Source organism: Prinia subflava, chromosome Z, assembly GCF_021018805.1.
Source record: "Prinia subflava isolate CZ2003 ecotype Zambia chromosome Z, Cam_Psub_1.2, whole genome shotgun sequence".
Lineage (NCBI taxonomy): Eukaryota > Metazoa > Chordata > Aves > Passeriformes > Cisticolidae > Prinia > Prinia subflava.
This window is the reverse complement of record NC_086283.1, coordinates 70,099,392-70,114,955: the sequence shown is the minus strand read 5'-3', so window position 1 is coordinate 70,114,955 and position 15,564 is coordinate 70,099,392. Positions and strand designations below refer to the sequence as shown.

Here is a 15,564-nt window from a genome sequence, read left to right as displayed (position 1 = left end):
AGTTCTTTATTTTGCTTTGCATATTGTGCACAACTTTTGCTTCCCCTATTTAACTGTCTTTTCCTCAATCCATAAGATTTCTTACCTTTACCCTTCCAGTTCTCTTCCTGACCCTGCTGGTGGGGAGTGAACATGCGGCTGCCTGGGGCTTGGCTGCTGGCTCTGGTTAAACCACAATAGTGCCCTATCCGACTTAAACACATACTCTTCTCTCCTCTTTATTTTCCTCTGTTATCTGTCCCTATGAGACAAAAGCAGCTCTCAGGGCTGGGAATCTGCAAGGATTGAATCGGAATACAAGGAACAAACCTCATAACCAAGGCAATATGAAAGTCCCCAAAGTGTAAGTTTTGTAGAAGGGAGATAAGAAATGGCTGCATAAGAACAGAAATAGTTCTGTTGTTTTGGTTTTCATTTTGTTTTTTAACTTGATTATAGCAATTTGGGGGAAGATAAACTGTGGCTGAGAAACAGAATGGTTAGCTCATTGCAGCTACTAGGGCACAGAGCTAGAGATGCAGCACTTGGGTGATGTTTCCCACAGTGTGGGAAGATGTGCATGTTTGTGTGGTACCAAAGAGCAGTCAGCTACCATTGCAGAAAGAGAGAAGAGAGGTCTGAAACTGAAATGCTTGAGAATTTAGTCTTCATGCAGGTTTCAATGGATAACAAAAGAACCTTTTTTCTTCAAATAGCATATGCCCAGTCACTCTTCATTAACTGAGTGAATGGTGCTAAAAAGACACAAAAAAGGGACTAGAATTTGTAATAACAGCACAAATGAACAAATTCAGTTCTGTAGAGATGCAGTGGAACATACAACAGTAAATTAGATATTTTATTGCTTTGAGGCAGAAATAAATATGTAATTTATGTGAATTCAAGTATATAGACATAAAACACACAAGCATCAAAAGAAAAGCATGAACCAATATCTCTTTCAAGAAAACCAGTTTTTAATTAAATTTCAAAACAAGCAGGAAAGTTGTAGAAAATAATGCAGCATAAGCATTTTTTTATCTAATGTGGCAGTTGAGAATAAAATCCTTGGTCTTAAAATAATTTTTGCCTCTTTTGAAGTGAGTCGAAAAGTTTCCTTTTTATCTCAAGAAAAACTAATAACAGAGTAATTTATTGGTAGTATGGGGTTATGAGGCAGCAAAAGTAACATCTTGAAGAAAAATACATTTATGTTTGTCCTAAGTATCTCTTTCATATGAAAGCTTTCTAAACAAAAGGGTAGGTGCAGTTCATGTTCTAATTTAAAAACATTCCATCTTTCTCTTTTTTAATAGACTTAGTCCTACCCTACAGACTATGAAAATGTTAATTATTAAAAATATTAATATGAATTAACAGTGCTCACCTTTGAAAAATATTTGCATCTGTTCAAAAGCCTACTATCCATGCCACCAGTTTCCCAATACATGACACTTGAGGTACATAGAAGGCAGATTTTATTTTAGTAGCAACACTTGGAAGTACAAAGTGGACAAGGACAAAGGACAAAACACGAGAAGCAAACACATTCCTTCCTTTTTAATCAATATCTTGTTAGACTGGTGGGTTTCACTCATTAATCTTTCGGTAAGGGAAAAATGAAACGGATTTACCATTACAGCAAAGTAAAACTGCAAATCAAATTCATTCTAATGAAATTGCTTACAAAGAGTGCTACTTCATCACACACAGCTTCTGTCAAGAGCGTATGGACTTCAGAGTATTCATTTCTTTGAGGTAATGTATTTATTGGCAAATTCTGAATCCAAAAGACCTGAAAACAAACTTTCTAGATTCTTCCTCATACACTATGAGTATTTTTAAAATCATGAAAGTTCTACATAAAAAGTATTGTGCTTTGTGTTTAATAGCTTCAAACAAATCTGAAACAGAACTTCATGTCACTGCTGTGCTGCACCTAAACATTCACTATATTATAGCTGAGCTGGGACATACAAAAAACTCAAAAAAATAAAATGCCCGGAGGTTTGCAATGCATTGTTTTTAATTTCTTCAGTAACTGTTACATATTGATTGATCTAGTATTGTACAACAGAGGAAATTAGCAATTAAAGGCTTCCATGCATCCAGCATGAGATTCTACAAAATCCTATTATCCACAGTAGGAAAATTGAAAGAACAAGAGGAATCAACAAAGCTAAAAAGTGCTTATTGTAAGCTGTGTAGAATTTGTCCTTTGCTGAAAAACATGAGATTGCATGCACAAGAATATTTAACATAGAATTATAACTCAATTAAGGCAACTATTTCTCTGATCCTGTAATTCTAAGGCATTTTGCAGATGGCTATGAATCCCAGGCTGTAACACAAATTTCTTTCTGTTCTCTATAATATATACTCACATATTATGTAAAGACACACTTAATCTTCTGCCTAGGAAATTAAACTTCACAATGTAGGTCAAAAGATATACTGCTGCTCAAGATGGATTTAAAATAAGGTAAATTAAATTAACATATACAACATTAAATGTGACTATCATCCATATATGTAAATATGACATTAACAATAAAGCTTAATTGATGCCCATGTTTCCTAAGGAATTATTAACTATGTCCCAATGCACAGGGAAGGAAGATTACCAGCCCAGTAGGAGCCATATCAACCCTAGAACTGGACACAGCATCACACACAAGGCAGTGTACACAAATTGCACAAGACTGCAACTTCAGACTCCAAGTTAGTCTGGTGATTGGTGTGCTGCAGGAATAAACATGCCCTTTCTCTGTTCCAATATGAACAAAAGTGCATCTACACTATCATTAATCATATGAGACTGGTTTGCTTCAGATTTGTCAAATCTAATTCAGCTTTGCTGAATTTAGTGACAGATACAGGATTTATCTAGACCAGGAGAAGAGAAAAAGGTTATATAAGCTATAGCCAGACAAATTACATTGTTTATCCATGCCTAAATAAAAGGTCACTATTAGCTCAGGGTTAACTAAAACTTCTTAGCTAATCTCTGACCTAATTTTGACCTCTCTTATTAATTGCAGAAAAGCTTTCAGTAAAATATTGGTTAATTGTGTTTACACAACCCCTCACCCTGCCCCCACACCCCACTTCTGTAGTTTCTTTTCTCACAGATCATAAATTAAAGACAAAATATCTTTTTCTAAGACTAATTAGTACCCAGTTAGCTTCATGTTGTTACCTAGAGTGGAAGTGACAGTAAAGACAAACATTACGCATTTTAATCTCTTAAATGCAGGAGGCATTTATGTAGAAGAAAGGATTATCAGAACCTTTACTTCACTTGATTTTTCCCTCCAGGTCATAAAATATTATTAGAAAGCCTGTAAAAATACCCAATTCTTCTGCTTCTAGCAATTCCCATTAGAAAGAAGTACAGTTATATCGCTGTTAGAAGTGAAAAACTAAACACATGAAGTCTAGAGGATCTATAATTATGTTAGTTGGTTGTAATCAGACATAATCATTTTTCAATCCATCACACTTCCTATAGAGCAGTTTACACTGGGCTTGTTTAATTCCTTCAGTAGCAAAATCATTGTATGTCAGAGTATGGGTATGATGTATGTATATCCATGAGATCTCCCCATCTGTGGAAGATTAGTTTTTGCTCAAGTAAGAAAAGCACCTGAGTTATAATTCCAAAAATCACTTTTTCTACTTTTCTTTTTGTAAGTCAGAATTGTTCAGTTTCTTGTAAAAACATATGCATATTTAATTTAAAAATTAAGTCTGAGAGAAACTAAATTCGACTGTATTGTAAAATATATGTAAATGTACAAAAAGGAGTTCTAATAATACAAGAAATAAAAATCTCCAAGTTAGAAAGAACTGTCTAAATAACATGCCTTATGCTCATCTGAACTAAAGAATATAAGGAATTATGGTTTGAAAGCCTACTGCAATTAGATACTGAATCTAAAAAACTCAGTTGCAATTCAACATAATTCTGACTGCTGAAGCCTTACCATCCCTTCACATCCATAGTCATATTTCTTGTCTTTTTGTACTGATAAAAGCGTCTCCAAAATAAATTCATCCAGTTATACTGAGGATCATATCTGACACCCAACTGACAACATAGGTCTAAATTATGTTCAGTTTTCTTTCTCTTCTCAGTAAATGAGAATGCTCCTCCATCATCTGAACAAAGGCACCTGGCTTACTGCATATATGAAAAAGCTTGTCTGTAACTGTATGACACATTGGTAGATCAATTCTTGCCTAAGAAGGGCCTAAAAGTTGTTGTATTACAGTATAGTCAACTGGATCAAATCCAGATCTATATTCATTTGCTTCTGCAAGTAAATCCTATTGTACCACCAGTACAGTTTTCTTATATTTTAACATTATTCACCAGAAGCTCCATTCTTCTGAGTTTGCGTTTATTCTTTGGCATGGGCTTGTCATATAAGCCATTTTTGAGAAGATGCTCCTTGCTGTGATGGATCTGGGCACCGTGCTGAAGTTGGAAAGAGCATAAAGCTTGAAGCGGATGGAGTATAGTCTGCAGAAACATGAAGGGGTGGGGGACAAAAAAAACCCCAAGCTTTTAGTAAGGTATTTAGAGACATCAATTATTACAGGTTTTTTTATTCAATGACTACTTAAAAATGCTAACAAAATACAATTTGGATGATAAGTGTTGTTAAAATATAACCTTTGGAGACACAAAGGGTGCAACTAAATAGAAGACATACTGAAAAGAACCACAGAGCAGTCATACACCACCTACATGGTGCCATCCCTCACTCCTTTCTTGGAACCACTCAATCGTGACCTCAGCCCCAGCCACATTACTGTAAATTATGGCTTTGACTTGACCTTAGCAATGGCCTACAATCAATTACTGTGGCTTGTTCAACAAGCTGCAATAAGTCACAATAACTAAGCTGTTTGCGCTTTCACAAAAATCCCTTGAGGCAGAGTTTTGGAAAGAGAGGAGGGACTCATGATTAGGGCAGCTGGACTGCTATCCTGCAGACTCAACTGTGTCTATACTTCTGCCCAGAGGTATTGTGTAGGATTAATGAAGACACACAAACCAAATTTATCTCAAGTGGTTCCTAATTGTAGACTCTTCATTTTCAGGTTGCCTGACTGAGTCACGGGGGCCCCATGTCCAGCCATGTGTAAAGCAATCACATGTGTAACTGCAGCCAGCAGGAGCTGAGATTCTACTGAGAAAAATATGACTCTTAAAAGCACACAGGAAAATCAAGTGACATACTGGGTATCAAACCAAGTGCACTTTTTAAATTTCCATGGCTCTCAACTTCAGTTTACCATCTTATATGCTGGTAACACCACTCATTTCAGAGAGGGTATAAAAAATGCATGAATGTAGCTCTTGGCTACTGCAATGCTTAGACAAAACAGTAATTTTGTCTTTGAAAAGTATGCTGGGCCATTCTTAGTGGTAAGGGTGAATCAGAATATAGGACTAGTAACTAAGAACATTAACTTAACATTCACTGTAAGGCAAAAGCCCTAGTGAAGAAAAAATATGTTGTCTTGGCACAACAAAGAAAAAGGTAAATATAAAACCCCACATATATACGCAAGTTTCTTGAAAATTGTTTTTACTTAGAGTTCTAATTTTGGAGCCATATTTTCTTGTGTGTTCACCCAATTTGTTCAAGTCTGGGTTTAAATCCAATTTATTTAATATTCAGGTGAGTCTAATGTCACAGAGGCAGACACAGAGGTGGCACACTATATATTATGCCAGCTGCAGGAGCAATTTTTGACCTGGGCATCTTTTTTTTAGTTGGCAGATGTTGCATATGAAAATATTAACTAGCTGATGGAGAGCAGTATGAAGACCCCAGGGTGAAAACTAGAATGTAGTGGGTACATGATCTTTTCACAGATCATTCACTAATACATTCTGGACACACAATTGAATTGTAGACTTGAATCTGTGGTGTAAAAATACTTAGAGGTGTTTTCAGAGGGCTTATTAAATTGATATTACTAATGTCAGCAACAAAAGATTAAGAAGGACATTTTCTTACTGACCTCTTCCATCACAGACTAGTGGGATCACAATTTACAAGGAAAGGCTAATGTCCAATTAGTATTCTCTGACCTGGGATAAACTTAAATTGAAGAACTATTAAGTCCCAAATTTTTCCAGTGACATGTAAGAGTTGTGAGCTTGCTGGTAGGCAGATATAACCCAGTGGGTTACATTCCATGGCTGAGGAGTGCAGGAGATCAGGGGACCTGGCTTTAAAAAGCATTTAATCTTCAAGATAGCTGTGAGGGGGTATTCAGATCATCTCTGCTGTCTAGTTTCTGGAGAAAACAATTTACTTCTTTCCATGCAGTAATACTCCTCCTGTCACAAAATGAATTAGGTTTTTGAGAGCTAAAAGATCACTTTGTTGTGTTCACTTTGGGAGCACAACATGAAAGAGTCACAGTAATCTGAACACACTAGAGTTAATAAATGAAAAATTGTTTCCATTGCTGCATTCTTGTTTTAGCTTGCTATGCAACAAAACTATTAAAAATGTCATTAAGATTTTAACTGTCAAATTTTACATTAACAGCTAAGTACCTTTGCTGCCCCTCTACCCTTCATGAAAGAAAAATTCAGGTATTTAAATTTACATACCTCTTGTATACTCTTATTTTTTTCCATGATGGAAAGAGCAACAGCTGCACATTCAAGAGTAGACAGACAGGTGTTTGTTGGCTGTGTACGAATTACATATTGACTTGAAATACTGGGTTTTAACTGCACCTGAAAAATAGCAAACTCTAGTAAAATTAACAGATCAGGATAGCCAATAAGATACCTATTCTCTACACCAAGCAAAACACATCCTCTTTCCCTCAGTGTTTAATTGTTTTCTTTCTTCTATTTATTTTTGTCTCCCAGTAGCCAATAACATGCCACTGTTTGGTGTAACACACGAGTCACCACCACAAACAAAAACTGCACATTTGTTACTGTACAAACATGCAAAGGAAATACAATTTTTTGTTAGAGAAAGACTAAGTGAAATTTTAGCAACTCATTTCAGTTGCCATAGATATGCTATAACAAAAATAGAACTATTCACTTATGCTTTTTTTAAATTGAACTCTCTAAACACACACACGATCCCATGCAAGGTACAATGGCTATATAGTCATTAACACCTTATAACCTGGCAAAATATTATTTGTCAAAGTTCTGAATGTAAGACTTCTAGAAACTGTATTTACTCATACAATATATTAGGTCATTGATTAGAACTATTTGCTTAACAAAATCATGTCTGAAAATAATTTCCTGGCTCTGCCTCAAATGATAAGCACTTTACACTATCTTGCAAATTAAAGCTTTTTAGGAAAAGGAAATTTAATTCAACCAACAGCTCCAAAAGCTTTTATCAGGATTTTAAACAGTGGCTGAAACAACACAGAATTTACACTACTTGACTCTCTGTGAAAATTCAGATATTATTCTTTTACTCCTAAGATTTTCATCTCCACATATATCTAAAATGTAATCTGCAAAACAAATAGTTTTAGCGATGTTGTCAGTATTCTTAACCAAAAATTCTCTGTTCTTTTTTCAAAAACATTGTAGTGCAGTACAAAAACCCCAGATAAATAGAAGAGCAAGTTAATAAAAGAGCAAGTTAATTTTCTGTTTTTAAAACTCATCCCATCAATTGTCTTCTGTTTTTCTTCTTCTTCTTGAAAAAATGAGTGAGTGATCCTCATGGTCATAATATTGTTCCCATCTTGCCTGCCAGAAGTCTTTCACCGTTCCTCACTTTATTCAATACTTTCCTCCTTCACTTTTCTCATTTTTTCTTTTATTTGAAATATTACATTTTCAGTTTTTGAATGAATTTTCCTTCACCTCTCTTACATGCAGTTACCCATTCTTTAAAGTTCAAGGTATCTCATTTATAAAAGGAACACTCCAGACTGCTGAAGAGACATAAATGAGTAGATAGGAAATGCCATTGCCTTATCTATCCCAATTTGGTGAAAATTAAAAATAATAAAATTTTAAAAAGCAACAAGAAAAGAGCAAAAGACAATCTGGAAGGGCAAGCACGTTAGCTATAAAAACTCAATTTACTCAAATATAGGAAAATACAAAAAAAAAAAAAAATTAAGCCTTTCTCAACTACCTTCTTCAATTGGTATGGAAAAACCAAAAAAGAATAAAATTACTTAGGAGAAAAAATGTAGAATTTAGACATCAGTGTTTGTAATGAAAAGAAAAAGAAGACAGTATTTTCATTTGTTACTCATCAAGGTTTTCTTTGGTTTTATGCCTTCTCTCTGTGTAGAGGTCTTCATCACAACTGAGTAGGAAGCCTAGTTATTTGAAGTATACAGAAATTTATGCTGGAAGAAGCTTATGGTCTTTACTTAGAAACTCCTAAATAAGTATCAAAAAAGAGGGTAAACTCAGTCCATCACTTCTCCAACATGTGTCCTGAGCAGCAAAGCAGACGTATATTCACACTTTTTCTCAACAGCTGACAGCTCTATTCTTCATGGAGTATCTCTCCAGAGGCTGAAACCACCTGATGCAGTATCTGCAGGCCCACTGGCTTCCCCCTCCTTGGACAGCACTCTAAGACTTTTTTTTCTGGGAGTTGGGAGCAGTTCTGTCTGCTGGTTTCTAGACTTCGTTCCTTGGACCTCATGCTTGAAGAACAGTTGAGATAATCAACATTCCAGAGAAAGAAAACTTATCAATGATTGCAACACAACTTCTATAAAGAAAAGGGGCCTGCACTCCACCACAAAACCACGGAGCCAACACGTGTGTAACTACAGCTCTCAAACAACTGGCAATGCACAAAAGGGCAACATTCTAGCACTTACAGCAACAGCAGCAGCAATTAGGTTTCTTCTCTCATGAGAAGAAAGAGAAAGTGTCCCCATCCATTTTTCTGAAAAATTACATATTCCCTGGTATAAGATTAAAATTCCATAGAAAGGGATGGAGATCAGAGGAATACCTCATCAAGACAACTGCCAGCTACAATTTGTCTCTTAGGCTTCTTTCAACATGCATTTTACCCTACTCTTTAAAGTAGCACAGAATCTAAACAAATGATCCCTAGTCACCTGAAATACAGTCAGGTTAGTCTTTGTCTACCGCAAATTGGACAGACTCACCAAAGTTCCCACCTGAATCTAGGCAGATTTACTGAACCAGTAAAACACACAGTACTCTACCACCCACTCAGTGCATAAACTGAATGGTAAAAGACAGCAGAAACAATACAGAAACCAAAACAAATTAGTATAGGTAATAAATATTTCAAACGTGGGAAGATATCTTCTTGGGAAAAAAAGGCCTAGATATGACATATTTATTTGTCCTTAGACTTGACTAGGTAGGAAGATTACTTCTTTCATTTTTCACCAAGAGGTCTAACCTTGTATTCATTGCTTTTGCAGTTAATAATTTCAGACAGCATATCCCAACAATCTCATCCAAATTTCTGCATTACCTATATGGACTATTTCTTTATCTGTCCCCTGTATATCTCAAATCCAGCTAAACAAGTTTAGTTCAGATTTACAGAAATGTTCATGCACAGTTAATCTAAACAAAATCACACCGTCTACCTTTAACACCAGACTTCAAAATCTTAGAATGAGTATACACAAATACTCTGTTTAAGTATATTTCAAAACAACAATTATGGTATTTTAGAAGCACTTCTCTGTGGCCGAGTTTCTCAGGTATCGTGGGCATGATATGCTCACAGATACTATTTGAGCTATTCCAAACTAGGCCGAACTAGGCCTCAGGCCTGGGCCTAGTAGGCCTCGTACGTCCAGCATACGTAGTACCAGATAAGGTTATCTGGTACTAGGAATGTGTTAAGGTAAGGACACTTACAGCATGGAAGTAATGGCACTAAATCTCCGTAGCTACCTTAACCCTAGATTGCTTACATGCTTCTGTATGTCCACTGCCTATCACAGTGCACCTGCTAAATGTAAACGACTCACTCTGTATATAACCCGCCATCTGGGTGAATACAGCGGAGTACGTGCTTGAAACCATACTGGTTGGTCTCACGTCGCTCTAGCCCCCGGTCTTTCCAGAGCTCGGCTATACTTCTCCATAAAATTACAGATACCACAATACAACAATATGGTTTTGCTACCAAGTAATTTGCAAATCATAGCACACTTTGGAATAATATAAGTTTCTAACAAAATACAGAAATGACAAGTTGGAAAAACAGCAGCCAGTTTAATACCACTCACCAAAATAACATAACAAGGAAGATGGAAACTATCTCAACCAACTCAGACTAGAGAGAACTTTAGATAAACTGCAATTACTCACTAGAATTCAGCCAAGATACTGAAATTAGTGTATCTATTCCCTGTGCAAAGTGGAAGGAGTTTAAAGACTTCGTTTCCAAGCCACCAGAACTATGAAATAACACATAAAATAAAGTTTCATTTCTGTCTGTAACTCAAGACACCTGTTTCCAAAAGCCTGAATTTCAGCAATTCTCATGAACTGTTACACTAACTTAACACTGGCTTATCTGCCAACACACCATTCCCTTAGCAAATGCTACAGCCTTTGAGCACTTACAAAGGACTTGAACCACAGTAAAAATTGTGACCCTTCAGTGTTTCTTGGGGCAGAGTTTTTCTTCCTGAGCCTTCCTTGGATATGCTTCAGGCAAGTGAAGACTCAGCTGATCTTGTTCAGCTGTTCAAAATTGATGGGAGGAAAAGTATTGCCTTGATGGGGTCAAAGACCTGCTGTCTGAAATTTTAAAAATTTAAGTCAGTAAAGACAAAAAGCTGATTTCTGCTTTTATTTTAAATAATAGAACCGGAGGTCTAGCAGAAAGCTCTAAGTTCTCTCCTTCTTATCAACATCTTTCTACCTTTGTCGATTTCTTCATCATTACTCTTACCAGCTTTACTCTCCAAACAGAATCCAACATTATGCAAAATTATACTTGGAAAACAATGCATCACCAAGAATGCAACACTCAAAAAAGTTAGTACATCTGTCTCACAGGGCACACTAAACAATTCTTCTGTTTTCTGCAATAACACTACAGGCATCTCAATACAGGCAGAGGCATAATATATTTTTCTGTGGCTTCTATAAAAAAATTAATACTTAAGATTCCTTCTTCTTTATGTTGATAGTGCCTTTTGAAAATCTGAGTATCAGCTTGGAATTAATTTACTTAACTTTTCAAGAATGAAAGAAGAAAGTGCCATCTGTCCTCCTCCTTAACATAGGCACTAGTTACTGGTCGTATGTTCTAGTTCTTTAATAAATACCTTTCAGAAAAAAACCAGCCATTTCTTTAACTTAAAAGACACAAAAATATCTCAGAATGGGTAGAATCATATCCTGCTATCTTGCAGAAGAAGCTTCTAGAAGCTAATAAAAAATTGCTTTTAAGGTGCTGGGCAGTAAGTGAATTCTCTGGAAGCTACTGCAAAAACAACCTAAGACAGAAGACAGGTGAGAGACATGGGAAGATTTTCACTCAGTATCCAGCTTGCACAAGCACCTTTCACCTGTAAGCCAAAACAGTTTTCTGTACCCTACAGAAATTCCATGCAGTTAAGTAAAATTATCTTTGTGCCAGAGAAAACAGTCTGAGTAAATTTAGTCTCAGCATGCTACTGAAATTTAAATCAAGAATATAAATAAGTTATTTTGTTCAAAACCTTGGCTTTAATTTAAAGTGACATCTTAAGAGCATTCTCTTTCTAAAAGACTGGAGGGAATAACTGCCATGCAACTGTCACAAATGGACAGCCTGAAAAAGTAGATACCTGTCACAAAACCCTTGGTCCTTGAGGGCATGACTTCAAAGACTTTGAAGACTGAAAAAAGGGAAACATAAACCCCATTTTTGAAAAAACGTAAAGCAGAAGATGTAGGGATCTACAGAGAAGTCTCATCTCTGTGCCAGGCAAGCCTATACAGCAGATTCTCCTCGAAACCATGCTAAGGCACATGGAAAACAAAGAGGTGACCGGAAAGAGGCAGCACGGCTTTACAGAGGGGATATCACGCCTTCTGTGATGGAGCTACAGCACTCGTGGACAAGGGCAGAGCAATTGACATTGTCTACCTGTACTTATGCAAACCTTTGGACACTGTTTCACATGACATCCTTGTCTCTAAATTGGGTTTGATGGATGGACCACTTGGTGGATAAACAACTGCCTGGATGGCTGCATGGAAAGAGCTGTGCTAAAGAGCTCCTTGTCCACATGGGGACCTGTGGCCAGTGGTGTTCCCCAGGGTCAGTGCTGGGGCCAATACTGTTCAACACCTCTGTTGGGGAACAGCAGCCTCAGCAAGCTCCCTGATGACACCAGGGATGTGCTGGAGGGAAGGGATGCCAGCCAGAGGGACCCTGGACAGGCTTGAAAAAAGTAGGACTGTGTGAACATCAAGAAGTGCAACAAAGTGCAAGTGCGAGGTCCTACACCCAAGTCATGGCAATTCCAGACACAGCCACAGGCTGGGCAGAGAAATTATTGGGAGCAGCCCTGTGGATGAGTTGGGAGTGATGGCTGATGGAGAACTCCACATGAGCCAGCAGTGTGTGCTCACTGCCCCTCTGCTCTGCTCTCTGCTCCCACCTGCAGGGCTGTGTCCAGCTCCGGTGTCCCCAACATGAGGAGGACATGGAACTCTTGGAGCGAGTCCAGAGGAGGGACATGAAGTTGATAAAGGGACTGGAACACGTGCCCCACAAAGCCAGGCTGAAAGAGTTGGGGCTGTTCATCCTGGAGAAGGGAAGGTTGTGTGGAGACCTCATGGCAACCTTGCAGGATCTGAAGGGGCCTGCAGGGAAGCTGGAGAGGGACCCCTCATCAGGAACTGTAGGGACAGAACAAGGAGTAATCAGTACAAACTGAAAGAGGGGAAATTTAGGTTAGATATTAGGAAGAAATTTTTACTGTGACAGTGGTGAAACATTGGAATGGGTTGTCTAAGAAGGTTATGGATGCCCCAAGCCTGGAGCCTCAAGGCCAGTTTGGATGAGGCCTTGAGATAACTGGTCTAGTGGAAGGTAACCCCACCCTTGTTAGGGCATGTTTATGGTTCTTTTCCCCCTGTAACATTCTATGATTCTATGTCTTTTGATTGAATATTCAGGCATATCCATGTAAAACTGTGAACTTATTCACAGATTATATTGTGACTTTCAGGTAAACCTGAAATAATCTGTTCAATTTCTAGGAAATGACAACATATTTAGCACACTGTCTTTGACAATTTCCCAGGAACTTTTCTCATTAGGCATCCCATAAAGGTTTTTCCTCAGGCCTTTCATGATGTCAGGTTAGACTCCAGAGTCTTGTCATTACAACCAGCCTCAGGACATGTCACTGCTGCTGTGGCAGAAACTGTGGTAAATATATAATATTCTGTCTGTGAAAGAAATGTTATTGCTTCTGCTGCTTCTGTGCCTGTGTGTAGATTCTCCTGACAAACACTCCATCCAAACTTTGCAGAAGAACCTGGATTCAGAGTTAACCAATTGGCTTTTTTGAAGGTCAAAACCAGAAGCCTTCTTACATGCTCACAAAGCATATCTGCATAAGAATAGTGCCCAGATTTTCTGTCATCAAGTATGTTGTTCATGTATGAAAACACATTAAACTTCTATGTGCTTTCAAGAATGTTTTTTGCTTCTGGAACCAAAACAATTTGAAAACCATATTTAATTGCTGTGGGCTACTATGTAGCTACTATGTTTATTCTGTAAACAGTCCAGAAAAAATCCAGGAGAGCTACTCACTGAATGACTGCATGCTCATAATCTAAATCTAATCCTACATGATGTCTCTGTTCCATTACTATGTCAAACAACAATTATTTTTTGAAACATTGCTTCTGGTATTCCATTATGTTTCTTTTCCATAAAAACAAGTTCAAAATAAAGTAGCCTGTAATTTGGCATGTAGAAAAATATTTGAGAATGTCATGACTACATTCTGTGAAAAAATGGGTTTTAATGTTTCAAGATATTCTGAGCTTTCTTTTAAAACATCTTTTTCAATAAGTATAATTTAGATTATACAGAGGAATTCTCTTCTGTGTTCCTTGCTTTCACTCTTAGACATAGGTGATTGAGAAGAAAACAAATTGCAAAAGAAATGTATTCTTCACAGACAGAAATTCTTACATCACATTCCTACAGAATTAAAAAAAAAAAAAAAACAACTAAAAGTCCCCAAAAAACTGAAACAAAATGAAGCAAAAGAAAAGGAGAAAATAGAGAAACTAAAACCCCTCAAAAACATATATATGGACTTTATCCACACTACCTTTGCCAGACTGAGTTTTTAGAGTGCCCCTGCAGTGCTTCAGCCAGATTTGTTAGGCTGGGTAAGGAAGCAATTAACATAAAATGGAAATATTGCCTTTAAAAAGCAAACCAGAAAAAACACAAAGCTTTTATAATCACACATGGCAACATTACATTTTCTACATGTAAAAAATTGTGGTAAGTGAACCAGGACAGCAAAAAAACACTGTAAACAAAAAGCATTACTAATAGTATAATTTATCTGGAGAAGACAAGTTTCTGAAATAGCAAACTTTCCACTTCCTAATTTATCTTGTGATAAAATGGAGAATTTGATACATGAACATGAAACTCCCATTTATTAAATACTTGAACGAATTGCAAGTTTTATATATATGAAAGACAAAAAATAGCAACCAAAATACATACCTCACTTTTCCAGATAATCTATAATCTAATCTACACATCTGCATTGAACAGCTTTATATAGGATTGTGTACAAAGTTAAAGAAAAATTCAGGTTCCAAAGCACAATTTTTCTTGCAGGAAAACGTCGTAATTAAAACTTGCATCTTAGTACACAGATTGTTTTGAGAAAGTGCAACAACTACCTAATAATTCCTTAGGCTACATACTTCTCTCTTTAATGCATTATGAAATCAAAGTTCTAAACAAAAGCACAAAATAGTTTTCAGTAACCTCTTTAGCACATAATTTCTTCTATACATCTATTGACAATAGGCCCTTGTTTTATCTGCTTATGCAACAGTTTCTGAAATGTGTTTACCAGAAACCCCACATTCCAGTTCTTGTAAGAACTCAAAATTTTGGCATCTTCTCAAGGATGCTTAGAAAATTCAACAGTTTAGCCCTTGCTGCTTCTTTAGAAGTCAAATTAAATTGTCTTCTCTTCTGCTGGTTAAATAAGGTAGCTGAAACACCTGCAAAATTCAGTAGTTTAGAAATATCACCAAAGAAAACAATGTTTCTGAAAGTTACTTCAGTTGCTTAAATCCGTCTTTGAATCCTAAATTATGGAATCATGGAATGTTAAGGGGGGGAAGGGACCTTAAACTTTGTGTAGTCCAGACACCCCTGTGATGGGAAATGACACCTCTCTCTAAACCAGTTATCTCAAGGCCTCATCCAAACTGGCCTTGAGGCTCCAGGCTTGGGGCATCCATAACCTTCTTAGACAACCCATTCCAATGTTTCACCACTGTCACAGTAAAAATTTCTTCCTAATGTCTAACCTAAATTTCCCCTC

At 36.9% G+C, this 15,564-nt stretch overlaps 1 protein-coding gene across 1 annotated transcript in view; it reads right to left on the bottom strand.

Moving 5' to 3' along the window:
* Positions 1-812: 812 nt before the first annotated feature.
* Positions 813-15,564, bottom strand: part of DTWD2 (DTW domain containing 2) — a 76,259-nt gene continuing 61,507 nt past the window's right edge. Inside the window, exons 5-6 of the mRNA XM_063422648.1 lie at positions 6,620-6,748; positions 813-4,504 (exon numbers count right to left, since the gene is read on the bottom strand). Of these exons, the coding sequence (XP_063278718.1) occupies positions 4,334-4,504; positions 6,620-6,748 (300 nt within the window). The 3' untranslated portion in view covers positions 813-4,333. The remainder of the gene's footprint in view (positions 4,505-6,619; positions 6,749-15,564) is intronic.